Source organism: Lissotriton vulgaris, chromosome 4_1, assembly GCF_964263255.1.
Source record: "Lissotriton vulgaris chromosome 4_1, aLisVul1.2, whole genome shotgun sequence".
NCBI lineage: Eukaryota > Metazoa > Chordata > Amphibia > Caudata > Salamandridae > Lissotriton > Lissotriton vulgaris.
Genome location: NC_141691.1, coordinates 552,306,826 through 552,334,378, shown reverse-complemented (window position 1 = coordinate 552,334,378; position 27,553 = coordinate 552,306,826). Strand labels below are relative to the sequence as shown.

At 44.9% G+C, this 27,553-nt stretch overlaps 1 protein-coding gene across 48 annotated transcripts in view; it reads left to right on the top strand.

Annotated features, from left to right (window-relative positions):
* CLASP2 (cytoplasmic linker associated protein 2) overlaps positions 1-27,553 on the top strand; it is a 1,795,600-nt gene that overhangs the window by 1,634,159 nt on the left and 133,888 nt on the right. For all 48 annotated transcript variants that reach the window (XM_086964693.1, XM_086964694.1, XM_086964709.1 and 45 more), the window contains one exon: positions 6,688-6,916. In XM_086964693.1, coding sequence (XP_086820819.1) covers positions 6,688-6,916 — 229 coding nt within the window. The remainder of the gene's footprint in view (positions 1-6,687; positions 6,917-27,553) is intronic.

Sequence of the window (27,553 nt, the reverse complement as noted above, 5' to 3'; positions counted from 1 at the left end):
CACAGTATCCTTGATGACCCGATAAGCAATCTTACGAAGTTCGGTCATACGATCGGTCGATAACATAGACCGCGTATCCCTCTTCTGATCGGACGGTCTGGAATCCGAGTCTCCTCCATGCGGGGCGGACGAGCCAGCGTAGGGCGGGGGTGAACGATCTAGTAACGAAAAATCATCAACCGATTTATTAAGGACAGGATAGAGTGGCTGGCGAACGGGGTATTGACCAGATATTTGCAAACGCCGCTCTTTCTCCTGTTTCTCCTCTTGCTCCTTAGCTTCACGCTGTTTCATCTCACGCGCCTTCTCACGCTCACTCTTTCGTTGCTCTTTCTCAATTAATGCCTGCTCACGCTTCTCACGCTCTCGTACTTCTTTCACCCACATACGTATACACTCAAACATATCTGGTCGCACTCTCCGCTTACACATACACTGTTCCACATACTCAATCTTCCTCAAATCAAACGATCCATACATAGGCCATCGCAACTCAGGATCCATCTTGGTATATTTCCTCCACAACGTGCTGTACATTATGGGGGAAAGACCAAACTTTACATACATGTCCCTATTCGGCGTTCCCTCTGGGGGAGCCGGCTGAGATTCTTCAAGTACTAACCGGTCATTTCCAAAACAGCAGCACCACTTACGAAGTGCGCTAAAAACGGGCATGTCTCAAACAATACAGAATATGCAATGTTACAATAAAATGGCACTTAAAACGTTGCGCCGTTCAAATTCAAAAGGTCAGGAGAAATATCCCCACATTGCCCGCCTATATGGGTTGCAACTCATATATCACAAACAAAGACACATTCACAAATGACTAGTCAATTTCAAATTCAAACAAAGTAGTCGGGGCAAGCGTATCCTAAAACTGCCTTGCCAGTCAAGACTCAAAAGCTCGGGGCAAGTATTGTACCACGATTCTTACCAATCAAGAGCGTCCAGATTCCAACTGCCAAGTTCTGAATTCGCCCAAACGGCCACTATACGGCAAACCGACAGAAGAGGTCTCAGTCGAGGACCGGCGCCACCCAGACGGTCAGATCGGAAGGGAAGGAAGAATACCTCGGGATGCCAGGACTAAAGGCGCCGCTGGCAGTGATCACGTCCCCGGCAAGGTTCCAATCCTTCGTCACGACCAGTCCTTCGAGCATCCGAGTCGCTGATGAGCCCCACGTGACGGGCGCCAATTGTTGAGTTTAGGCCTCAGCCAGGCCTGCAGATGCGAAAGGTTCGCAATTCTGTTCACAAGTAGTCCTCAGACTATATAAAAACTTGGCACGGAAGCTAGAAATACAAAGACAAAGTTTAATAAACCTTTAAAGGTGGTACTACAGCCCACACAACACCCTTCAGTATTGTACAAGGTAGCACAAAGAACACGGGCACGCGGTCCCCTTCTATTCACAAAAGAAGGGGCTCATAAGTGGGCGGTTACAGCAGAAGAACATGATTTACAACCATATAAGGACATTTCTTGAACATAATCAATACATGGGTGGAGTAAATGGTCTCACGAAGCCCCCTGAATGCACATTCCAATCCTCTCTAATCAGAAACAGATGTTGCACATACTGAGCATGCGCTAGATTGGCTGAGGCTATTTATAGCTTGTTGCTGGGCAAAACTCCAGAGGTGATGGTCAGTGAGGTAGGACTTGCCTCGTGGCGAGCACATGGCACGATGTAGCCTACAAGATGGAGGCCAGAAAACAAAATGGAGTCTGGCCGTAAAATAGTGAAACATAAGAAAACTACCTTGAAGACGTTATAATATGTCTTTAGCGGATGCTTAACATTTATCGCTGTTTTATTTACAACACTATCTGTAACTAATTTCCAGAGCAGCAGCATATCATGGGGTTACACTGCATTAAGAGGCCTTAGATGATGATTTATGTGAGACAGTAGGTTCTTCACACAAAGTTAATCAGAGTCTCCCTATCTTAAAAGGTATCATGAGACATGGAGATTACATTTTTAAGGACCCTGTTTGTGCACAAATTTTAACACCTAGAGTTGATAAAAAAATATATACCATAACCCTCTGATCCAGTTTTTATTAAAGGACAGCGACCTCTAGATTCCATAGTAGTTTCCAACACTCGTAAAAGAGAGAACTCACAGACATCTGGCAATACACCTCCACAGATAAAAAAACCTAGACTTATGGACGCATCTGGTAAAAGGGAAGCTGCTCCAGCTGCTAACCACTGATGCATTGCCAACACGCAGGGCCTATTAGCTAGGTATGACAGGGCACACTGGGATGAGATGGAAGGTCTACTTCAGTACCTCCCAGAAAAGCAAAGGAAAAGGACACAAGAGCTAGTTCAAGGAGGCAAGCTTATATCTAACTCCTCTAGTAGATGCGGTCTTGATGCTGCTGTCACTGCAGCAAGAGAAGCTAACACCAGCATTCTCTTAAGTTGGCATGCCTGGCTTCGAATTTTGCGCTTTAAACCAGAACTTCAACAGTCCATGTTAAACACTCCTTTTGACCAACAGCATTTTTTCGGACCTCAGGTTGATGAGGCTTTAGAAAAGATCAAAAAAGACAGACGTGGCGTAATCCATGGGAGCACTTCAGACTCCTTTAAGCAGAGGCTCCTATCGTCGCTCATTCTATAGAGCAGGGTCTAAAAGTACATACTCAGACTCGAACATTTCCTCGTACATGTCTAACACGCATCCCTCTTTCGTGTCACCCATAATCCGCTTTTCGTGGCAACAGAAGGGGATTCCAGCTGCGCCAATTCCCGTCCAGCCACACAGCCATGCATGCTTCCAGCCTGTGCGTGACGAGGGTGCGGTACCCACAGACCTTCATGGATGAGGTAGCCAGCGGTCTGGTCACTCCACCATCCCCCTGGCATCTGCTGCCTCCAAACCTAATCTGCCCCTTTACCACCATGGGCAACGAGTTGGTGGCAGGATTCCCCATCACCTGCCCCACCGACAGCCCAGACATCAGACAGACTGGGTTTGCAGATTGTCCGAAGGAAATACTCTCTCCCTCCCCTTAAAGAATACCTCTCCTTCCATGCCTCCATCTCCCAACCGCTGACAGAGGATCATCTGTCCCTTCTCCACGAGGAAGTCATGGCTCCCTTGGCCAAGGGAGTTGTAGAGAGGGTTCCAGAAGTAGCCTGCGGTTGCTTTTCCCGCTACTTTCTGGTCCCCAAAAGGGACACAGGCCTTTATCCTATTCTGGATCTGCGAGCGCTCAGCTTCTTCCTCAAAAAGCAGACATTTAAAATGCCCATTTTGGCTCGGGTCGCTTCTGCCCTGGACCCATGAGGCTGGATGGTAGTGTTGGGCTTGCAGAATGCCTTCTTACATATTCCCATCTTGCCTGCCCATCGGCTCTACCTGTGGTTTAAGGTAGGCCATGAGCAATTTCAGTTTATCGTGCCTCCTTGTGGCCTTATCAGTGCCCTCCTAGTGGCCTTATCAGTGCCCCCCTTTGGCCTTACCAGCGCCCCTCAGGTGTTCACCAAGGTGATGGCTGTGGTTGCAGCTCATCTGCGGAGACCAGGGGTGGGAGTCTTCTCCTATCTCAACGACTGTCTGTTGAAGGATGGCTCTCCCCAGGATGTCGTCTTCCACCTCCAGATTACAGCGACCCTCCTTCACTCGCTGGGATTCACTATAAAAATGCCAAAATCACGCTTGACTCCCTCTCAGATTCTCCTTTTCATTGGAGCTTTTTCTGGACACCTTGCAGTTTCGTTCTTATCCATCCATGCGGTAAGTCCAGAATATTCAGGCTATGATGCAGATTTTTCACCCTCTATTCTAAATTTCGGTGAGGCAGACCCTGAGGCTGTTGGGAATGCTGTACTCCTGCATTCTGCTTTTGACACATACCCAATGACATATGTGGGCTCTGGAGTGGCACTTGAAGTTTCAATGGGCACAGCATCAGGGGAAGCTCTCTGACATGCTCCAGATGTTGGAGGGAACTGAGAAAGATCTGCAGTGGTGGCTAACAAACCACGATTAAGCCAGAGGCAGACCCCTCTCCCTTCCTCAACCAGAACCTCACAGTAGTGACAGATTCATCACTCCTGGGATGGGACGTCCATCTGGGAGAGGTGGAGGTCAAAGGACTCTGGTCTCCAGTAGAATCCAGACTCCACCTCCACCTGCTGAAGCTCCTTGCGATCCTACTGGCATTAAAAGCCTTTCTAGAAGGGAAGGCTTGTGCAGGAGTTCACTGACACCACCCCGGCCATGCGGTATTGCAACAAACATGACGGTATGGGGTAATGGACCGCCTCTCAATTGGCTCTGCGTTTCTGGACATGGCTGGAACAGCAGGGCAAATCCCTGGTGGTTCAACACCGGGCAGGTTACCTGAATGCCTGGACGGACCAACTTAGCCGTCAATGCCTAGCGGTTCATGAATGGTGTATCCATCCGGAGGTGACTCAAGGTCTCTGTCAACAGTAGGGGAGAGAGCCTTTGATAGATCTGTTTGCTTCCATCGAAAATGCACAATGTCGACAGGTTTGCACACTGGAGTTTCCAAGGCAGCTCTCGCTTGGCGACAGTTTTCATCTCGAGTGGAGCTCATGCCTCCTGTACACCTTTTCACCCATACCACTCCTGTCCAGAGTCTCAAGAAGATAAAGAACAACTGGGCCCAAGACATCCTTCAGAGTCTCAAGAAGATCAAGAACAGCTGGGCCCAAGACATCCTTGTGGTTTTGGAGGACTGGCCACAGAGCCTCTGGTATCCAGAGCTACTCAGCATGGCCAGCGATCCTCCCATCAGGCTGCCCCTTTGGAAGGAACTTCAGTGGCCGCAGCAGGGGAGGGCTCTCCACCCAAACCTGTCCACTCCCCGCAGTCCTGCATGGAGAGTGAGTGATGACAGGTGACAGCTTTCAACCTTTTTCCTGAAATCTGTAATGTCATTGTCGCAGCCAGGCATCCCTACACCAAGGCGGTATATGCCAGCCGTTGAAAGAAATTTATGGCATGTTGTGCAGAAAAGTATATTGATCCTCTTTCTGCCCCTCCATCCTCTTCCTGAAGTTTTTCTATTCATTCTTTTCTTTGCCCAGCAGGCTATTGCTCTGGGCACTCTCAAGGGCTATCTGTCTGCTTTTTTTTGCCTTTTTGCTGCTGCCTGACCAGCCTTCATTGTCAAGTCTCCTATTGTACATAGGTTCCTAAAAGGTCTTGTCCATCTCTTCCCTCGTTCTCCATTTATTATGCCTCAGTGCGACCTTAATGTGGTTCTGATTCTTAATATGTGCTCACTTTAAGCCTCTACATAGTTGTCCCCTCAGGTTTCTCACAATCAAAATAGCGTTCCGTGTGGTGATTACATCTATCCGTAGAGTGAGTGAGCTGCAGGCCTTATCTCCAGCAGCGTTGGGGTAGGTCTTCTGCCAGCGACGCAGTCCTTACATGACACTGGAATTTTCACATGTCTTGACCTGCTGGAAGTTGATGGGGCCAGTCAATAATAGCTTCTAGGTTGGCCATTGCATCTACAGGTACTTCACCTTTAGGTGCACTGTGTGGCATATCAAGGTTAGCAGAACCAGAACACCACTTTTAGTGTGGATTGACAATCTCTCTTAGGTCCTGAAGAATTGCCGCTAGATCGCTCTGACATCCAGGAAAGAAATATGTTGAACACATAAAGCTGAGTGCAACATCCTGAGACATTACATCAATAGTCGCCACTCTATTTTTAACCAGGTTGGAAGCCAGTTTCATTAGTTATTTTGTCTGGACTTCTTCTCCCTGTTTTATCCCCAAACAGTCTACTGACCCTCAATTTAGCACATCTACACTTTTAGGTCCCTTACATCCATGGCACCATATGGCAAGGAATAAAAGCCCCTCTTAGGGTACCCATCAAGTACTGCACCGTTGACCTATGATGAAGCAATGACATCCTGCTGGCTGGGTGTGTGAGGGGCCTAATTCCGAAAGGAAGGGTTCCCCTTGCCCTACTTTTCTAACAGAACAACCTGTCGCTTTTTCTGACCTCTCTCTCCCTCTTACCTGCATAGGAACTACATACCCTTTTTTGGTTTTGACGTTGACTGGGCATGTATGCTGGACCTAACAAAGCCCACGGTCCCCTTTATTTGGTTTGGTCTCTCTAGAGTGGCACAGTCAGTAAAAAACGACATCCTGGAAATCTACTCATGATGATTGCCAATGGTTTAAACTAACTGCAAGCATTCCTTGGACCTTTTGTGTTTTTGGGGTTTCTGCATATTTCAGTGATATTCAGTGCTTCATTCTAAAGCAAACAAGATACACTCTTTGGAAGCTTGTTCAAACAAATATTATATTCTGCTCTCATAAATAAGAATGACGCTAGAGAGTGTGCTTGAAGGACACAAGATGTCAGTTTGTTCCTGCCCAGCTCTTCCACATTGCTCGTAGTCCATTTAATTTACATTTGTTTCTATTTTAAGTTTGACACTAATAGGGAATGGCGCCTTGTTATTTTGTTGTAGGACTGCATATGTTTTTTACACGTAAGATACAATCTGCTTTTATAGATCTTTATTAATTCAAATGATAACACATTAAATGGACCTATCATGTCCAGTTTAACTACAGTGCTACGATACTCGTAACCTATATACACAATTTATGGAAAAATTGCAATATTTAAAAACAGTACATTTCTTTTACTTGGCAGATATGCATCAGTTCTGGCATGGCTGATCCAAGGGGAGGAGGCGATGCTCCTGACGGAGGCCGAACAGCACTCGATAATAAAACTTCATTACTCAATACGATGCCTCTCCGACCAACACCACGATCAAGAGATTACAACCCTAACAATTATTCTGATGGCATAGGTTCCTTAAATAAGTCTGCTTTGAAAGAGGCAATGTTTGATGACGATGCTGAACAGTTTCCAGATGGTAAGTCGTGAAAATAATTTGTTCTTGCAATAAGAATGAATTTTATAAAATCTTTGAAGTTCCTTTTTTTTAAAATAAATTGTAATTACTTTTATTAAAGTTCCTGTTTTATTACCACCTGAGTTGGTTATCCATATTAAACAATGTTTTTATTCATGTAAGCTCATTAATAAATCAAGTACCAAGGAGTGAGAAATAAGAACATCTATCGTTCTTATGTCTCTTCTTCAAAGGTTTGAAGAACGTTCTGCAAATGAGATCCAGTCTTGGCAGTTACTTAAGAATTAGGAATCCTACAAAATTACTTCCACCAGCTTTTTAAAAGCTCCAATTATGGTCAGTTTTTTCTGTGTCACTGCATAAAGTAAAATAAAAAAACATTCCTCACCCGCAATGCGGTAAATCAGTAGCGATGGCAGTGTTCTTTATTTTTAATCATTTAGTTTGTAAGTTTATGTTACATTGTATCTTTAACTGTGCATCTGAAGAATGTCGGTTCTTTTATCACTTTAATTTTTTCGTAAACCACTACTCCCTTAGGAAACATTTCTATACAGTCCAAAGTAGTGAACACTTCACCGTCCGTGCACAACAGAGTTTTCTACCAAATCCACTGCCGCGTCATTTTTCTGTCCATCCCCAAGCAGTGAAACACATCTCAAACTCTTCACATAATGTTGCTGCTAAAAATCTTGGACCATTTTGTGTACGTTTTATTTTAGCACACAAAATGGTGATGATTCTCGACCGGTGCACCACAGTAATTGCCACTGGCGTAGCTGGGGAGGGGGGCGGCCTCCCTTGCTCTTACCTGCAGTCGCTAGCTGCAAAAGTAAGCACCTTCCCCCATGCTCCTCAATGCGTTTGCTGCAGGGCAGTAAACAGAGAAAACTGGCCAGCACATTCACCCCACCCCGCTCTTCACTACAGCGGCCGCAGGGTGGCAAGCGCAGGGACGGCTACGGTCCAGTGGGCTAGCTACGCCACTGGTAATTGCACTCTCCTCTACAGTCCAGGTACAATGTTAAGTGCACTTACCAAACACCAAATAGGTCATAGTTTTTTTTAATTTGAGTATTGTATGTTCGAGGCATTTGAGCTGTAGATCGTATACTTGTGTATAGATCGCCATCTGGTGTTGGGCTTGAATGTTTGCACTTTGTTTTTATCTTGGAAGAAATCTTTTGTAGTCACAAATTAGGTGACTCCTCCTTAGGACGATAGTGCGCTTGGGCATCAACTCCATCTCCAGATTTTTTTTTTCCGCCATCGGGTTCAGATGTGATTTGCTGCGCTACGGGTGGATATCGGTTTCGAATCTCCCTTCGACGCGCAATCCCTCTCCACTCAATGGTATTGCCTCGATCACATTTCCCTTTCGACGCGCATCATAAAAAACCAACTCCTCGATCCTCGACGCGGGCCATTGGGCTTATCCACGCCTACCACGCCTGCAGTCAATGGAAAGGACTCCTTTAAAAAAAATACCCCGGGTGTTGTGCTAAGTTCCCACACACGAACTTGCATGAGGTCTGTAATCTCTGCCTCTCCTCGGAGCACGAAGACAAGAACTGCGAGCCCTGTTCATCTTTCAGGTCGAAGAAAACCATCCACGATCATCGGGCACGACGTCACGAAATGTCTTGCGGAAGCAGCTCGATTCCGGACATCTTTGGAGCAGATCCCAATGTCCACGGGAGCAACAAGGTGAAGAAGAAGACATCTCCGTCTCCGAAGCGGACAACTCTGACGTTGAGGATAAAACAGTCACCCCGGCTTAGTGGTCCGTGAGTACCGAAACTCCTCTCCCAACCAAAGCTAAGGCTCCGGTAACACCCTCCTGCTTGGGCAAATACCAGCAACATGTCTCAGACGCCCCGCCCTCGGACCCGGCTATGAGACCTAAACATAAGCCTTTCGGCTCGGGCTCAAGCCCAACCCCATTCCTGTGCCGAAAAGTCAACTACGGCACCAAAGCACAAAACCACAGATGTGCCACACCCTTCTTCGTCGACATCGAAGACAGCCTCGACGCCCAAGCCCTCGGCGTCGAAACATACCAAAGACAAACCTTCGGAACCGTAAAAATCTTCGGAGCCGAAAATAGTCTTGGTGTCGCAAACTCCTACAATTCAAAAAAAGGAGGTCAAGACCCTACAGAAAGCCTCAGAGTCTCGGTCCAAAGAACATTTTGACCCAAAATCTTCAGCACCGAAAATATAAATTGTACCCATGCAACCTGTACCTGACTATTTAGATCCCAAACAAAAAACTCTTTCTATTGTTCCAGAGACGAGCAAAGCTGTCACCAAGCCTTGAAAAAAGACACTTCAGAAGAACCTGTAATACACCTAAAAAGAAAGGAGATGAGTACTAACACCACCCCACCTTCTCCTCATCCAGCTGATCCAAATCTTCTCATTTCTCCAACACATTCCCCTCATATTGTTTCACCTGAAACGTCAGATACTGAGGATGATTATACCGATGGGGTGGGAATATAGATCCACCTGGGGATGATGATGCTCATATAATGTAGACCCTTGGGATGACTACAACAGGGATCCCGACCTACATAATGACCCATACCTATATCCATCTCGACCGTCACCACCAGATGACAATATTGTGTTTGCACAACTTATAAATAGGCCGCCCAATACCATGGGGTACAGTTACATTCAGATCCCTTGGAGAATGATTTTTAACTCGAAACATTTGCACCCTCGCAAAAGTCCACTCACACCTTCCCAATGTTAAAAGGCATGCTCAGACATGCCCCCAAAGTTTTTAAGGACCCTGTCAGAGCCAGGATTCTAAACACCAGGATAGATGAGGAGTATAAAGCAGCTCTCAATTACCCCATTTACATTAAAGGTCAAGTCTCTTTGGATTCTCTTGTGGTGTTTAATGCACGCAAGAGGGTAAACTCTCAGGGTACAGGCGACACCCTCCCCTCCTGATAAGGAGTCCAAGCTAATAGACTCATCTGGTAAACGCATTGCGTCACAGGCTGCAAATCATTGGTGGATTGCCAATGCCCAAGCTTTATTGGCCAGGTACGACAGGGCTCACTATGACGAGCTTGAAAAGCTCATGGAACACCTTTCTGACCAGTACAAACAAAAGGTCAACAACCTTATACAGGAGGGGACATTAATCACAAACACCTCAATCAAATGTGCGCTTGACGCAGCTGACACTGGCATTTTGTTGCACCGGCACACTTGGCTCAGAGTCTCCGGATTCAAACAAGAGGTACAATTTTCTATTCTAACTTATCCCTTTGATCAAGAGCATCTTTTTGGCCCCTCAGTGGACACATCTTTAGAAAAGATGTAAAAAGACACGGAAACTGCTTAGTCCATGGGAGCCTTACAATTCCCTTGGCCTAGGGATTCTTTTCGTTGCTCCTTCTACGGAGCTGGCTCCAAAGCCATTGGCTCAGAACACCCCTCTTTGTTGTATAAGAGCCCCACTAAAATGTCCTCCAAAGGATATTTTCGCGGAGGCTACATTGGCAACAATGGTAAGGGAAGAGGTCGCGGCAACAACAACCGCACCACCCTTACCACCAAACGGTGACTTCCCTGCACTTCCCCCAACCATCCCACTCCTGTCGGGGGAAGTCTATCACAGTACCTACCTGTCTGGAATTCAAAAACAACAGACTAGTGGGTAAGACAAATTATCCAGTATGGTTACTGCCTGGAACTCACCTCTACCCCAAACATTCCTCCCAAACAATGTCCAATGTCCTCAGAATATCTAACACTTCTCAAACAAGAGGTTCTCACCCTATTACAAAAACATGCAATAGAACCAGTCCCCTTGTCTCACCAACGTTACAATGAAAGGGTAAACTCAAAGGAGTCACTGGGGCCTGGCTAAGTATCAATACAAAAGGAAGGGGCCCCAGAACAGAGTAAATGCACAATAGAATAAGCTTAGGGTCAAGTTGAAGAACACATATAATCAAATCGCATGTACATTGTTATTTAATCACAAAGTACCAATGCACAAGATATTATACACACAGCATATGTTGACATAGTAACAAATCGTAGTGCCCAATAGGTAATGGGGAGGGGAGTGAAAGTGGTAGGAAGTAGTGCAGGTTAAGGTATGTGATAAATCAGGCCAAGCGTCCCTAGTCAAAAATCATTCTTTAAAACTGTCTTTGTTTAGGGTACCAGCTATCAAGGCCTTTATGGAAGGACTTAAAAGAATAATTCCACCTAAGTTCCACCCTCTCCAGAATGGAACCTAAATGTGGTACTTACCAGGCTCATGGGTCCTCCATTTAAACCTATGCATAAATACGAATCACAATTTCTCACCTGGAAAGTAGGTGTTTGAGGCATATGAGGTGCAGATTCAACACTTTGCATTAGATCGCCACCTGGTGTTGGGCTCGGATGATTGCATGTTGTTGTCGTCTTGGAAGAAGTCTTTGTAGTCACGAGGTAGGTGACTCCTCCCATGGACGATAGTGCGCATGGGCATCGGCTCCATCCTTAGATTGTTTTTTTCTGCCACTGTGTTCAGATGCAACTTTTCTGCTCCGGTTCGAAAATCTATTTTTCAAAGACTTCGACGCGCAAAACTTTCTAAAAACAAACTTTAACTTCAATATACATAGACTAAACCTCATCACTTCCATGGCAGTCGTCGACGCGGGCCGTTGGGCCTACCCACGTGATGAGGTCTACAACTCATGGAAAGGACACCATTCAAAAAACGCCCCGTGTGTGGAGCGAAATTTCCACACAGTGACCATCATGAGGTGTGTAACCTGTGTTTATCACCTGAACACAACGAGTCGAGCTGCACAGCTTGTGAGTCCTTTCGATCCAAGAAGCCCATTCGAGATTGGAAGGCCTGTCGATGCGACATGCAGAGATCAGCTCCGAAACGGGTGGATATCTTCGACGAAGGTCCATATGTCCCCGAGGAAGATTCCAATGATCTCTAGATCGTATCTGAGTCAGACAACTCAGATGACTCCATACCATCAGGTCAACGCGTGAGTACGACTGCCCCTACCCTAGCCCCAGCCTCTAAACCAAAGACTAAGGTTAAAACTCCGCCTTCGGAGCCCAGTCGAGACCGAGACATTACTTCAAAAGCCCCGCCATCGAGCCTGGCTCCGAAGAAAATATTAAAGCCTTCCGGTAGCTCCATACTGAGCAAACCGCGTGTGCCGATACTACCAGCTCCCTCGCCACCGAAACCTAAAGAAGTCCCGGTTCCGAAAAATACTCAGGAACCGTCGACTCCTAAAGACAAGACGGCACCGAAACCAATGAAGCCTGCTTCCACCCCAAAATCTTTGGTGCCAAAACCCACAAAGTCTGCTTCCGATGCCTCCAAGCCCTCGAACCAGGCCTCGACTCCGAAAACAATACCTTCGGTGCCGAAAATATGCCAAATACAACAACTCCTAAGGCTACAGACAAGCAGAAACCAGGCCTGGAGCCGAAAAAATTGGCGCCGAAAGCAATTTCTCAAGAAGAGCTTTTTAGACCTGATCCTTTGCAAAAAAAGGATATACATAGACCAAGAAACAGGACATGTTTCCACCACACCACACAGGAAGAGGAAGTCAGATACAGCACCTACACCTCCAGTGCCTGTCAAGAAGGAGGACTCTGCAACATCTCCTGTGCACCCTTCTTCTCCTGTATCTCCTTCTCCCCCTTTAAACATTTCACCTCAAAATTCTCCTCCTCATTCTCCACCTCATTCTCCACAACATACATCTCCTCAGGATGCTGATGATGATCAGTAGTGCATGGGGGAGGGAAAGACCCAGATGACTCCTTTCCCTACCTAACAGGTTCACCAAACTGGGAGTATCCAAACCCATAGGATATACCAGATATTTCTGACCCACATATATATCCATCTATACCTTCTCCTCCAGAAGACAATATTGGGTTTGGACACTTAATTAACAGGGCTGCCATCTATCACAATGTCACCATCCATTCAGATGAGGCAGAAGAAGATTTTTTACTAGACACTTTTGAACAATCCCAAAAATCTGTGCAAATACTGCCAATGATTAATGGAGTCATCAAACATGCACCAGAAGTGTTTAACGATCCTGTAAGAGCTAGAATCATAAACCCAAGGAAGAGAAAAAGTACAGAGCAGCTCCTGGAAATCCTGCTTACATTAAAGGACAACTACCTTTAGACACCCTAGTAGTTTTAAACGCTAGGAAAAGAACAAATTCCCAAACATCAGGCGAAGCCCCACCTCCTGATAAAGAATCAAAGATCATAGATGCTTCATGGAAAAGAATAGCTGCCCAAGCTAGCAATGCATGGCGCATTGCTAACACACAGGCCCTCCTCGCAAGATACAACAGGGCTCACTATGATCAGCTAGAGAAGCTCTTACAACATCTACCTGACCAATATAAGGCACAAGCAGATGACGTCATACAAGAGGGTAAGGTTATATCAAATGCCTTCATTAAATGTGCACTAAATGTAGCAGACACTGCATCCAGGGCAATAAACACCAGTGTCCTTCTTAGACGTCACGCATGGCTACGCATTTCAAGATTTAAGCAAGAGGTACAGACTACTATCTTAAATCAACAATTCAACAAACAACAATTGTTTGGTCCAGAAGTAGATACAGCTCTTAAAAAAATGAAAAAAGACACTGACACAGCCAAGTCTATGGGAGCTCTGCAGTCCACCCAAAGCGAGAGGCTCCTTTCGTCGCTCCTTCTACAGAAGAGGCTCCAAACAAGCTGGAGCAGACAATTCAGCTTCCTTTAAGACAAATACACGCATCCTCTAATAAAGGATAGTTTAGAGGGGTTACAGAGGTAATAACAAAAAGGGAAGAGGCTGAGGTAACAATCTATCCTCTTCCAACACTAAACAGTGACTTCCTTCAGCTCCCCCAACAGCATACCACTCCTGTAGGGGGGAGATTAACACAGTTCCTACCTGTCTGGAATTCCATCACAACAGACAAGTGGATAAGACAAATTATCCAGTATGGTTACTGCCTAGAGCTTACAGCTACCCCTCCAAATTTACAACCCAGACAGAGTCCAATGTCCACAGAACATCTTACGCTGCTCCAACAAGAGGTTCTCTCTTTGTTGCAAAAAGATACAATAGAGCTAGTTCCTTTGCAACATCAGGGAACAGGGGTCTACTCACTCTACTTCCTAATACCCAAAAAGGATGGGACACTAAGACCAATTCTAGATTTAAGGCTTCTCAATCGATACATTCAGATCATTTTCAAATGGTCACTTCACAACAAGTGCTCCCATTATTGCAACAAGACGATTTCCTCACTACACTAGACCTCAAAGACGCCTACTTTCACATTCCCATACATCCTTCTCACTGGAAGTATCTCAGGTTTGTGCTAGGAGGACAACACTATAAATTCAAAGTCCTTCCATTCGGGGTCACAACTGAACCAAGAGTGTTCACAAAATGCCTAGCAGTAGTAGCAGCACATCTCGGAAGACGACATATCCATGTCTTCATGTACTTAGACGATTGGCTCATAAAAGCCAAGTCATTCAACCAGTGTGTTCAACACACATCTCTTTTTTTTTTTTTAAATATTTTTTTATTTTACCTTTCAAAGAACAAAGCACACATTTAAAGTACCAAAAAAAAATAGCAAAAGATAAACAAACTTTTCTCATCTTACATTTGTTCATCTAACAATATCAGAAGAAAATCCTTAAACGAGAGAACCAGAGAAAAATGCAAAAAAAGAAACCAAAAAGAAAAAAAAGGGAAATATAAACATATTTCATTGAAGGGAACCAAACCATGGACCTATCATATTTTGGCATTTTAACAATTTACACTCTATCAACCTATTCCTGCCCTCCATTTCTCCAGTGGTCCCCAAATTTTGAGGCCCCGAGTTCTCCCAGCCTTGCCTTTTCTAGCATAAATATGTTTCTCAAGATTGTATATAGCGATGAGATTTGCTAACCATGTTTGCATGGATGGAGGGCTCTTATCTAGCCAAACTCTAGCTAACATTAATCTGAAGACAGCAGCTGCCATAAACAAAAACATTGCGTCGCCCGAGTCCATGTGTGAATTTCCCTCATCAACCCCCAGCATAATTAAACTTACAGAAAAGGTTATCTGTATCCTTAGTGTATTAACTAAGAAGCGTTCAATGTCCTTAAATAATGTATGTAACTGTGGACATGTTGCGAACATATGGACAATATCAGCCTCTATGGAGTTGCATCTAGGACATGTAGTACCCTCTGAACCCCCCCACTTGGCAATTCTAGCTGGAGTATAATACAATGAAAACAAGGTTTTATAATGTTGGGATTGCAAGGGGGCAGAACAAAGCATGGTCCGGCCTAGCTCTAGGGATTCGTTAAAAACTTCCGAGTTAACCTCTATCCTCTCCTCCCATTTAGCCCTATGTTTATCTAAATCATCTGGTCTATTTTTTGCCAGGGCAGCATATATTAACCTAATAGAGTATTCCTCTCCTGCAATTATCCCCTCCATCAACTCATAAGGTTGAAAACCCAATGGCCCCCCTTGCTTGTTTCTTAAAAAACTCCTTATCTGAAGATATTTAAAAAAATCTCTTCTATTTATGCTGTATATGTTCACCAAATCCTCGAATTGTACCATAATCTCGGAGTTCATCAGGTCCCCAATTTGATGTATCCCTTTAACTTCCCAACCAGCCATTATATGATCAGAAAAAATATCTTCAGGGAAGGATTTATTTTTATAAACTTTGGTGTATCTATTAAACCTGCCCATGCCCGTTTTCTTCAAAAACATACTCCATACTTTGAGTGCCGCCCTAAGTGTCTTATATGTCTGTCTTCTAAGCTGACCCAAATCAGTGAAATAGAGAAAGCAATTCACGGTGTTCTCTCCTAGTACCGCTGTGTAGGCTTCCACAGACATATTGATAGACTTGGATGACCCTCCTCCTCCCCCTATCAGTCCCTGGATATACTGGAGAGCCGAGGCCAAATAGTACATCCTAAAGTCTGGTGCGCCCCAGCCCCCTCTATCTCTTGGCAACGTAATAAATTTATAAGCCCTACGAGTTTTTCCATGGGCCCATATAAATCTATTAACTACATTCTCCAACATACTAAACCATTTATTCTCGAAAATTAAAGGTATTGACCTAAATAAATACAAAAATTTGGGTAAAACCATCATTTTTAACACATTCGTGCAGCCAACCAATGAAAGGTGCAGATTGTTTATCCTTTCCAAATCACTTTTTACCTTCCCAATCAAAGGCTTGATATTGCACTCGACTATCTCCTCCAGATTTGCAGAAATATCAATCCCTAAATATATTGCACTGCTGACCACCCTAGTATCCTGGCTAACTGCAAATCTGTTCAAGATTATTTGAGTCTTTGTTTTGTTTAGACTATAACCTGAAACCTGTCCAAATTTCTGTGCCTCTACTTCTATACCTATCATAGCCATATCTGGGTTGGGAGTCAGTATAGCAACATCGTCCGCGTAAGCGAGGGTTTTCACGATGCTGCCATTTAGTGTCATAGCCTGAATCCCAGGGTTTCTCTCTAATTTACGAAGCAGTGGCTCTATATACAAAGCAAAAAGTAGTGGAGAAGACGGACAGCCCTGTCTGGTCCCTCTTTGTATATGTACTAGGTCTGAATGCCCTCCGTTTACTCTTATTTTTGCGACCGGGTTTCTATATAGAGCCTGTATTGCCTGTATAAACCCTGGCCCGATACCACACCACTTCATGGCTTCCCACAGATAATCCCAGGCGACCCTATCAAATGCCTTCTCGGCGTCTAAGAAGAGAGCAGAAATAGGGTCGCCTGCCACCTCTGCCGCATCAAACATAGTGATGACAGTCCTGATATGCTGCGTAGTGCCCCTCCCGGGTATGAAACCATGCTGCACCGGGCTCACCAGATGTTCTATACTCCCTGCAAGTCTTTTTGCCAGCATCTTCGAATATACCTTCACATCTGAATTCATTAGGGTAATTGGCCTGTAGGATCCAGGGAGAGTTAGGGGCTTCCCCTTTTTAGCGATAACAATTATATCTGCCCCTCCCCATGAGTCTGGTGCCTGCCCCCCCTGTTGTACATACAGCATAACCTCAAACATATATACCAACAAGCCCTCTCTAAATACCTTATAAAATTCAATCGGGATTTGATCAGGTCCAGATGCCTTTCCTGACGGTAATGTACTTAGTGCATCGTTGAATTCCTCTAGCCCCAGGGTCGATTCTAAAATTTCCCTTTCCTCTACTGTAAGAGGTGTTGCGACTAGATCCTTAAAATAATTATTAATGTCCACTACTCCCCCTGAACTTTCCTGCGTATATAGTTTTTCATAGAAAATTCTAAAGACATCCCTTGTCTTGTCCGGATCTGTAACAATATTATCCAATGGGTCCAATATTTCCTTTATCTCTGCAGCTGCCCTCTGCTGTCTGACCTTGACAGCTAGTATATGCCCTACTTTTTCACTGCACTCATACGCCTCTCCTTTTTTAGCCATATAATTTTCAGCCAACCTTCTGGACATACTTTCTACCGCTTCTGCCTTCAATACAACCAAGTTTAATAATACCTGCTCCAGGTTGGCTTTAGACTCTATGGCAGCTGCTAGTTTCCCTTCCTCTATATACAGCTTCTGTCGAATAGCCTCATTCCTCAATCTCTCCTTCTTCCGTCTTGCCGCTACATAAGACAGGGTTTCTCCTCTCACCCCTGCTTTAAAACAATCCCATGTCTGTCCTATAGAGGCGGTGCCATGGTTGATCTCCCAAAAAACCCTAATCCATCCCTCCATATGCTTCCTATATTCTGCATCCTGAAGGAGACCCCTCTCAAAAGTCCATGTTGATCTTTTTGGGGTCACTTGCGGCAGCTTAATTGTTAAAATAAGTGGGCTATGATCAGAAATAATCCTTGGTTGTTTTTCAATCAGTGTCTCCTTAACCAAAGATTTTGAGACTAGAAAGTAATCTAATCTTACCAAGACCTGATGAGGTGCTGAGTAAAAAGTGCTACTATCTGCCACTGGATGTTGCATCATCCATGGATCCGCCAAAAGATTATTATACACCATATTAGTGATGGCCCTGTTTACCTTCTTCTTCCTGCCACTATATATCCCTCCTGTACCCATAAATGAGCTTATAGGATCATGTAGGTTAAAATCACCACAGCAAACGACGGGTTCGGGCCATTGTGCTAGTTCCATATCTATAAATTGCCACATTTCCGGATCATCCTCAGTGGAGCCATATGCAGTCACCAATGTTAGCCTGAAGTTTTAAAAACATAATTCAGCTATGACCCATCTCCCCCATTTGTCCTCCTTCTTTCTTTTTACAATCACCTCCCTTCTTTTCCCCAGAATTGCAACTCCTCTGGTCCTAGTCCCTTGTCTACTAGCTGCAAGAACATCAAAACCCAATTGATTCATCAGATATATCTGTTTCTCCTCAATATGCGTTTCTTGTAGGCATATCAGATCCACTTGTAACATTCTAATAAATGCTGCTACATTTGCCCTTTTTCTAGGATCATTTAGTCCACACACATTTATGGAAACTATTTTACATGTCATTGCCCTTTTTTAGTGAAAGCCCTTCCTTGTGTCCCAAATACATCCTTAAATTCTTCTCCCTCCATTCCCACCAATCTTCTCCCTTCTCTACTTGCAAACAATACATAGTACAAACTGAAAATACAATAAATGTGTGCTAAAGAACATGACCAACCTATACATCTCCCTAGTTTTTCTGGTCCCCCTCCCCCCCCCTCCCTTCCTATTCCCTCCCCCCCCCCCCTCCCTACAGGCAAATAGGTCAGCAATGACCTATGTGTGGTCGCTTCCTGGGTGCATTAGTCGCGCCCCTCTCCCATCTTTTTCCCATACAACTCTTTTACTGCAAATCCAACTTTATTCAGACAGGACCCTACTTTTTCTTCTCCTTTCCTAACTCTTGGATAAACTCCTGAGCCTGAATCTCCGACATGAACATCCTGACTCTACCCTTTGTGATCACTTTTAATCTAGCTGGGAACAGCAGATATGCCTCAGACCCCAAGGCCTGAAACAGCGGTATCATTTTCCTCAACCTCCACCTCCGCTCAACCGTCACATGACAGAAATCAGGTCGGGTGAAGAAGGTGACCCCCTCTGCAGTTCTTTTACTATTTGGTGTGGCTTTCTGGATAATTTCTTCCCGGAGCAAAAAGTTCCCAACATATACCAATAATGCTCTGGGGAGCGGTGTTTTAGTGCCTCCTTCCGCCCCATACGCCTTACGTTGGGCAAAGGGGAACCTATGCGCCCTCTGGATTTCTACCTCCCACTGCCACTGGGATTCAGGAAATGCCCCCTTTAGTAGTTTTATCACAAACCCCCTAGGGTCCTGCCCTTCAAGCCCTTCTGCCACCCCCAAAATACGAATGTTATTGCGTCTTTGACGATTTTCAAAATCCTCCATTTTCCAAAGGACGTCATCCGCCTTCTTTTCCTGCTGTGTTTTAAAGTCACTGAAGCTACGGAAGTCGTCCTCTATTTTGCCTGTTCTTTCCTCTACTTCAGCTACTCTCCCTGCCAATCCTTCATACAGTTTGTTTGTTTTCCGGAGCGTATTTTGAATCTTCTTAAAGTCTTGTCTTGTTTTACGACTTGTGGATCTTGCTTCAGACTGCATCTGCTTCAACATATCAACGACTGTTCCCAATACCTCATCTCGCCTTGAGCCTGTCTCTTGTTCTTCCTGGTATGTCTGCGAGGTTGCCGAATAATCCCAATCTAGTTTTCTGTCCGTACCTCTTGTGGGCGTTCTTTCATGTCTATAATGCCTCACCTGCCTCTTTTTTTGTGTAGACTCTTTACCTATGTCTGTTCCTGAGGAAGTAGAGGCAGACCACGAATCCTCCTCCTCCTCCTCCTCCTCCTCAACTTCCTCATCGTCTTCACCCTCCTCCTCCTTTTCCCCCTCGTCTTCTGTAATCTCCCCTTCTTGTCTCCCAGAGTCAGAGTCTTCATTAACTGAGTAAAAAAGATCTCCCTCCAGAGAACAAACATCTTCCTTTTCCCTGGGGTAGGCAGCCTCTGCCTTCTCAGCCATCAAGTTCACCGAACTTTCCCATGAAGGGTTAGGGGTTTTAGCCTGTATTTCAGCCTCCACCTGCATGATTGCCTTTAACATGTCAGAATTTTCATTTTCATTCTCGTTTTCTTTGCCTTTTCCACTTTCCTTTGCGTCCCCCCTTGACTCCCCCTTACCAGCTCCTGTCTCTCCATTCGGCATGCCTCCTTCTTCCAACACCGGTACTCCAGCAGCCCCTTCTCTTGTTTCCTGCTTCTTATTGTGCTTTAGTGCAGCCCTCTGTCCCACATTCTCCGAAGGCTTATCCAGCAAATCATTTCCAGCGTTTCCAGCGTTTTGCTCGAGAATGCAGTCTGTCGAGTGGGGTTGCCTAGCAACTGCTGTTCCAGCGTCTGCCACGCATCCAGCTCCAGCCTTCGCCTCTCCCGCTGCGTCCTCGAGGACGTTCTGCTGGTTGTCAGCCTCTGCATCAGCCTTGTCTCCCGCCGTGATTGCAGCCCCTGAACTGACTGGCCGAGTAAAAGTTTCCGGTAAGGTGGGCTGTCGAAGGGGGGTTCCTTTACATTTCCCGCTTGGTTGCTTCTCATTCACGTTAGCTCGGCTTTTCACCGTAGCGTTTTCCTCAGCGCTCATTTTCCCTTTAGGCTCCGACTTTTTCTTTACCGAGGGAATCGCCGCTTTCCTTATGGCGCCTGGATTCTTTGCTGCCATCGGTGCCTTCTGTACTGCAATTACCTCCGCTATCTTTGATTTATCGGTCTTAGCAGACCTTGTGGGCATTGCTGTTGATCTCCGCATACAGCTCACCTCCCGGCCTCCAAATATTGAACAGCTCCTTACTTGCAACAGTAGCCTGTTTGTAAGCGCTCTCAGGTTCAGGAAGAATCTTCCGAAAAGCAAGTTAAAGCTGTAGTTTACGCGATCCCCGCTGGTTGTAGCCAGTTCGCTGTCATTATCAATAGCCATCCGCAGGTCCTGACACCATTACCATCACTCCAACTCCGTCATGGTGTAACTGTCAGACGGGAGAGAGGTTAGGTGCGACTACTCACAGCACCCCACCCGCGGCCATCTTGCCTCCCCGTGTTCAACACACATCTCACACAATTCAGACACTGCACAACTAGGGGTTTACAATAAACCACACCGAGTCACATCTACAGCCATCCCATGTACATCAATACCTAGGGGCTACCATAAACACCAATACAGCTCTAGCTTATCCCAGTCCAGCCAGAATACAGAGCATTCAAGCCTTAGTCACAAGGTTTCAAAACCAACACTCTCTCCCAGCCAGAGTGTTCATGCAATTAATAGGCATGATGGCATCTTGCATTTTTATTGTACCATATGCAAGACTGCAAATACGCCCACTGCAGGAATGTCTAGCACCTCAGTGGAAGGACAACTAACAGACCTGGTGTTGGTGGACAGCAGCACACATCGCTCTCTGTAGCGGTGGAACACCAAAAACTTGTCCAGAGGGCAGCCGTTCCTCGAGCCTGTTCCACAGATAGTACTGACAACAGACGCATCCCTCACAGGATGGGGATCACATCTGCTCCACCACACGACTCAGGGAAGATGGACCGCTCCACAAAAGGTGCTCCACATCAATCACCTAGAGTTGCTGGCGATTTTCCTGGCACTGAAGTCCTTCCAAGTGCATATTAGGAACAAAGCTGTCCTAATCCGGATGGACAACATGACAGCCATGTACTACATACAAAAACAAGGAGGCGCACATTCCCTGCGACTGTCCCAGCTCGCACAAAACATTTGGAGATGGGTCATTCCACAAAAGATATATCTGCTTGCAGAACACCTTCCAGAAGTTCACAATCAGATAGCAGATCAATTGAGTCGGCAGACACAACAGATTCAAGAATGGGAACTACATCTGCAAGTTCTTCAACCATTCTTTCACAAGTGGGGTCATCCAGACATAGACCTGTTTGCCACACACGAAAACGCAAAATGCCCAACCTTCGCCGCGAGGTGTCCACACCCGTTGTCCACGGGTAATTCGATATGGATAAATTGGTCAGGCAGATTTGCGTACGCTTTTACGCCAACCCCACTAATACCACTAGTGGTACGCAAGCTCAGACAACAGTCTCTCAAACTGATCCTGGTAGCTCCCACATGGGCATGCCAACCGTGGTTCACCACACTGCTAGAACTCTCTCTAGTTCCACACCAAAAACTGTCTCTGACACCATCCATGCTAACTCAGAACTATGGAGACATCAGGCATCCAGATCCAGGTCAACTGAATCTGGCGATCTGGCTCCTGAAGTCTTAGAGTTTGGTTACCTTAATCTGCCACCAGACTGTATGAATATCATTAAAGAAGCCAGAATACCACTACTAGAGCTTGCTATGCTGCTAAATGGAAAATATTTGCCATTTACTGCAATAATAATCAAATTGATCCTTTAGATGCTTCCATCCAAAATATTATCTGTTACCTTCTCCATTTACAAAGATGTAATCTGGCTTATTCATCTATACGTTTACATCTTGCAGCCATTGCCGCATATCTACAAAACAGACAACATATGTCATTTTTTAGAGTACCAGCAATAAAGGCTTTTATGGAAGGATTAAAAAGTATTATTCCTCCTAGGTTACCACCCTCTCCAGTGTGGAACCTAAACATTGTTCTTACCAGGCTCATGGGACCCCCTTTTGTACCTTTACACAAATGTGAACTACAAATTCTCACATGGAAAACAGCTTTCCTCGTTGCTATTACCTCTCTTAAAAGAGTTAGTGAGATTCAAGCTTTCACTATACAAGAACCATTCTTACAATTACACCGTAACATGGTGGTTCTAAGAACTAATCCTAAATTCCTCCCTAAAGTAATTACTCCTTTTCCTCTAAACCAATCTGTTGAGTTACAAGTGTTTTTTCAAAACCCAGACTCTAGCTTTCTCTCCACCACATAAAGGCAACCCCATTTCTAAATCAAGAACTGCAAGGTGGACTGTTAAATGTATACAAAAATGCTATCACAAAGCAAAACACACATTAACAGTTCCTTCTAGAGCGCACTCCACACGGAAACCTGGAGCCTCCATGGCTTTCTTAGAAAACATTCCCCTAGAAGACATCTACAAAGCAGCAACGTGGTCTACAACACACACCTTCACTAAACACTGTTGTGTTGATGTGCAAGCCAAGCAGCAAGCTGCAGTAGGCCAAGCTGTCCTTAAAACTCTCTTTCAAACTACTGCAACAGACACAGGTGACCACCGCTAGCGGAGACACTTATGCACAATCAATGCAAAGTGTAGAATCTGCAGCTCATATGCCTCGAACGGAAAATGCTACTTACCAGTATGCATCTGTTCTTGCAATGTAGAGCTGCAGATTTCTAAACACCCTCCCGCCTCCCCGGGACCTGTATCTTTTCCAGTTTTTATCTTAATTCGATATACACGCATGGACATCCTTTCTTTCTACTGACTCCATCATTTTCCATCATGGCGAAAAACAATCTAAGAATGGAGCCGATGCCCTTGCGCACTATCGTCCAAGGGAGGAGTCACCTATCTTGTGACTACAAAGACTTCTTCTAAGACGACAACAACATGCAATCATCCGAGCCCAACACCGGGTGGCGATCTAATGCAAAGTGTAGAAATCTGCAGCTCTACATGCCAAGAACAGATGCATACTGGTAAGTAGCATTTTCCTTCCTGGTTGCAATCACATCTCTCAGAAGAGTCAGTGAACTCCAGGCATTAACCATACAAGAACCATTTCTCCAAATCCATCATAACAAAGTGGTTCCCAGGACTAACCCAGCATTTCTACCTAAAGTCGTCTCTGCTTTCCACCTTAGCCAGTCTGTAGAACGCCCAGTGTTTATCCCTCTACTAGACTCCGTATCAGAACAGGCTCTTCACACGCTAGATGTAAAAAGAGTGATCCTTTACTACATTGAAAGAACAAAATCCTTTAGAAAGACTAACATTTTTGTGACCTTCTCCCCACCTCATAAAGGCAATCCTAGCTCCAAAACATGAATTCAAGGTGGATTGTTAAATGCATCCAAATAAGATATGCTAAAGCCAAACGCACCTTAACCATTCCTCATAGGGCTCACTCCACACGTAAACTAGGGGCATCTATGTCATTCTGAGGGAACATTCCAGTAGATGACATCTCCAAAGCAGCAACTTGGCATACACCACACACGTTCACAAAACACTATTGTGTAGATTGCAAGCAAAACATCAAGCTAGTGTGGGCGAGGCTATATTAAGAACACTTTTTCAAACTACTGCAACAGATACAGGTAGCCACCGCTAAGGGGGTAACTGCTGTGTAGTCTATGCACAAGTATACGATCTTCATCTCGTATGCCTCGAATGGAAAATGCTACTTAACATTAACATCTTAGCATGTAGAGCTGTAGATTCGTATACACCCACCCGCCTCCCCAGATACCTCTATCTGTTCCAGAACAATCTTACTTGGATACATTACACATGGACATCCTTTTCTATTTCTTACTAACTCCATCATGACCCTCCATGGCAAAACAATCTGGAGATGAAGGTGATGACCATGCAAACTATCGTCCTAAGGAGGAGTCACCTACCTCGTGACTACAAAAGACTTTCTCCAAAACCAAAACAAAGTGCAAACATCCGAGCCCAACACCAGATGGCGATCTATACACTTTTATATAAATCTACAGCTCTAAATGCCAAGAACATATGCATACTGGTAAGTAGCATTTTCCTTTCTGAATATCACATTTTATGAGTAACTCCCAAAAACTAAATGCTCAAATCAAAGGCACTTCTGTGTCTGTTGTTCATTTGTTTTTAGCAGATATCCTCTGAAACAGTGTTTCCCAAACTGGGGTCCGCAGACCCCCAGGGGTCCGCGACACATTCCCTGGGGGTCCGTAGGCAACAGTTTTAAAAGCACAGAAAAGTTTCTTGTATAATTAGCAGCTTTCCAGCAACAATAAAAGTGTCAAGATCATGCCAGTGATTAATGTACCTGCTGGAGCGTGAGGAGAGTTTTGTTCAGTGGCAGCTTTGACTTAACTAATGTAGCACAGAGGGTTAATGTGCCTACTGCAAAGAACGTGTAACATGCATTTTAAAACTCAGTATTTTATGTGCATAGGTTCGTGGTTACTGCTTTTGTCACAGAGATTCTTTCGTTACTGTGCACTTCACAAGTGACAATTGTAATGTAGCAGAGGGACCTATAAACTGTCATCAAAGAACTGCTTGCAAACTGCATGGTACCAGTTAGTAACTTATGTTTTTCCCCAGTTATTCATTATCCTGATGCTGCTAAAAAGGTTTATTTAGGTGGAAATACATTTTTAATGTTAAAGTCAGTACTAGCCACTGTGTTATGTTCTGAATCCTGAGTTTGTACTTTTCCAGACCAAGTACTCTTTAAACATTTTATATACACACCGATTTACATGTATGATTCAATGTCTCTATATGTGTGTGATGTAAAGTGCTCTGGCATCCTACAATGGTATGAGAGATGCTATTAAACAAATGAAATGCATGTGACAGAGGGGCTATTACTTCAATATAAAATACTAAGGGCCAGATGTATGACCCGTTTTTATATGTGCGAACGGGTTCGCGAACCCGTTTGCGCATGCAAAAACCTATTGGGCCATGTACATTGCCTATTTCGCGAGTCGCAATTTGTTTGCGACTCGCTAAATACGTTTTGCAACTTGCTATTTGGAAAGGGCATTTCCTTCCAAATAGCGAGTCTCAAAACCATGTACAAATGTTTTGCGGTCTCAAAACATTTGCAATTACCACCTACTTCAAGTAGATAGTAATGCATTTGCAAATGGGAAGGGGTCCTCAGGTGACCCCTTCCCCTTTGAAAATGCATGCAGAATTATTTTTTAAGGGCAGGCAGTGGTCCCAGGGACCTCTGCCTGCCCTTTTCTTTAAATGCATGGTAAATGGGCTGCATTTTCTTTTAAAAACTGCTTTATTTAAAAGCAGTCCCAGACATGGTGGCCTGCAGAGCCCAGCAGGCCACTATACCTGGAAGGGCTGGCATTCTCAATGGGCTCGCAAATTGCGAGAGGCTCATTAACATTAATGAACTTTGCAATTTGCGACCCCATTGGGAATCCCAAACAGTGTTAAACACACTGTTGTACATTTAATTTAGCGACTCGCAATTTGCCATGTGTCGCCAATTGCGAGGCGCTAAATGAAATGGTCGTACATCTGGCCCCAAAATCCTTAGTACTTTGAGTATTTGTTATGTATGCACACATGTGTATTTTTTTCAAATTACTTTTTTAATATTTGAAATTTAACTCATACAAACTGCTTGGGGGTCCCCGGCTTCCAGTGGTGGCTCAATGGGGGTCCTCAGGAGTTAAAAGTTTTGGAACCACTGCTCTAAAACACCACCCTTCCTCGGGGTGTTATGGGACCTGTATTAACCAGAGGAAGAGTCTACCTAAAACATACAATTCCAGGCCGGTGGATGGTAGGCATGGCCCTGGGGACATTAATGTGCCCATCCTGCAGTCCCACAGAAAATACCTGCAATTCAAGGTTGGCCAAGAGCATTCACAGTTTGCAGTGTTCCACTTTGGTCTTACCCTTCTTACCTGGGTGTTCACAAAAGTTATGGCAGTGGTCGCCACCCATTTCTGAAGTTTCGGGATGCCAGTTTTCTACTCCCTTGATAACTGTCTGTTGATGGCGCGATCGCCACAGTCAGTCATAGACCACCTCCAGATGACTGTGACCTTCTTGACATTGAGCCAAAGTCACAATTGAGTCCTTTGCAGAGAATTCAGTTTATTTTTATAGTAACTATCTTGGACATACCAACTGACCATCAAGGGGGAGCTGGTACAGGTTCTCACAGACCGCACCACTGCCATGTGGTGCTGCAACAAGCAGGGCGGAGTGGTGTTCTGGGCCCTGTGCCAGGAGGCTCTGCACTTTTCTAGGTGGTTGGAATGTTAGATTGTATCCCAAATTGTTAACCATCTGAAGGGGATTGTCCACACCACACCGGGGTGAATGAGCTCAGCCTGATGTATCTGTCAGATCACAAATGGCAGCTGCACCCAAGGTGGCACATTACGTCTTCTGACATTGAGAAGATCACTTGCTAGATTTTTGCCACTGCCAAGAACACAGTGTTCAAAGTTTTACGCCCTAGAGTTCCCACGAAGACACTCCATAGAAGATGCATTTCAGCTCAGGGCCTTCCCCCCTCTGCCTCTTCTACAGAGTGTAGGAGAGTAGGTTCTGCTTACTATGGTTACCCCTACTTTTTGCTGGTGTTTCAATATTTTTCAACTTTATTCTGGCTGGGCCCCTGCTATCCAGGACCCTACCCTAGCTGCTTCATCTCTAAAATCATTGCATGTACTTTAGGTACACTCAAGTTTGGTTACTGGGGTACCCTTGTGGGTCCCTAGTATATGGTACCTGAGGTACGTACCAAGGGCATACGTACCCGAGA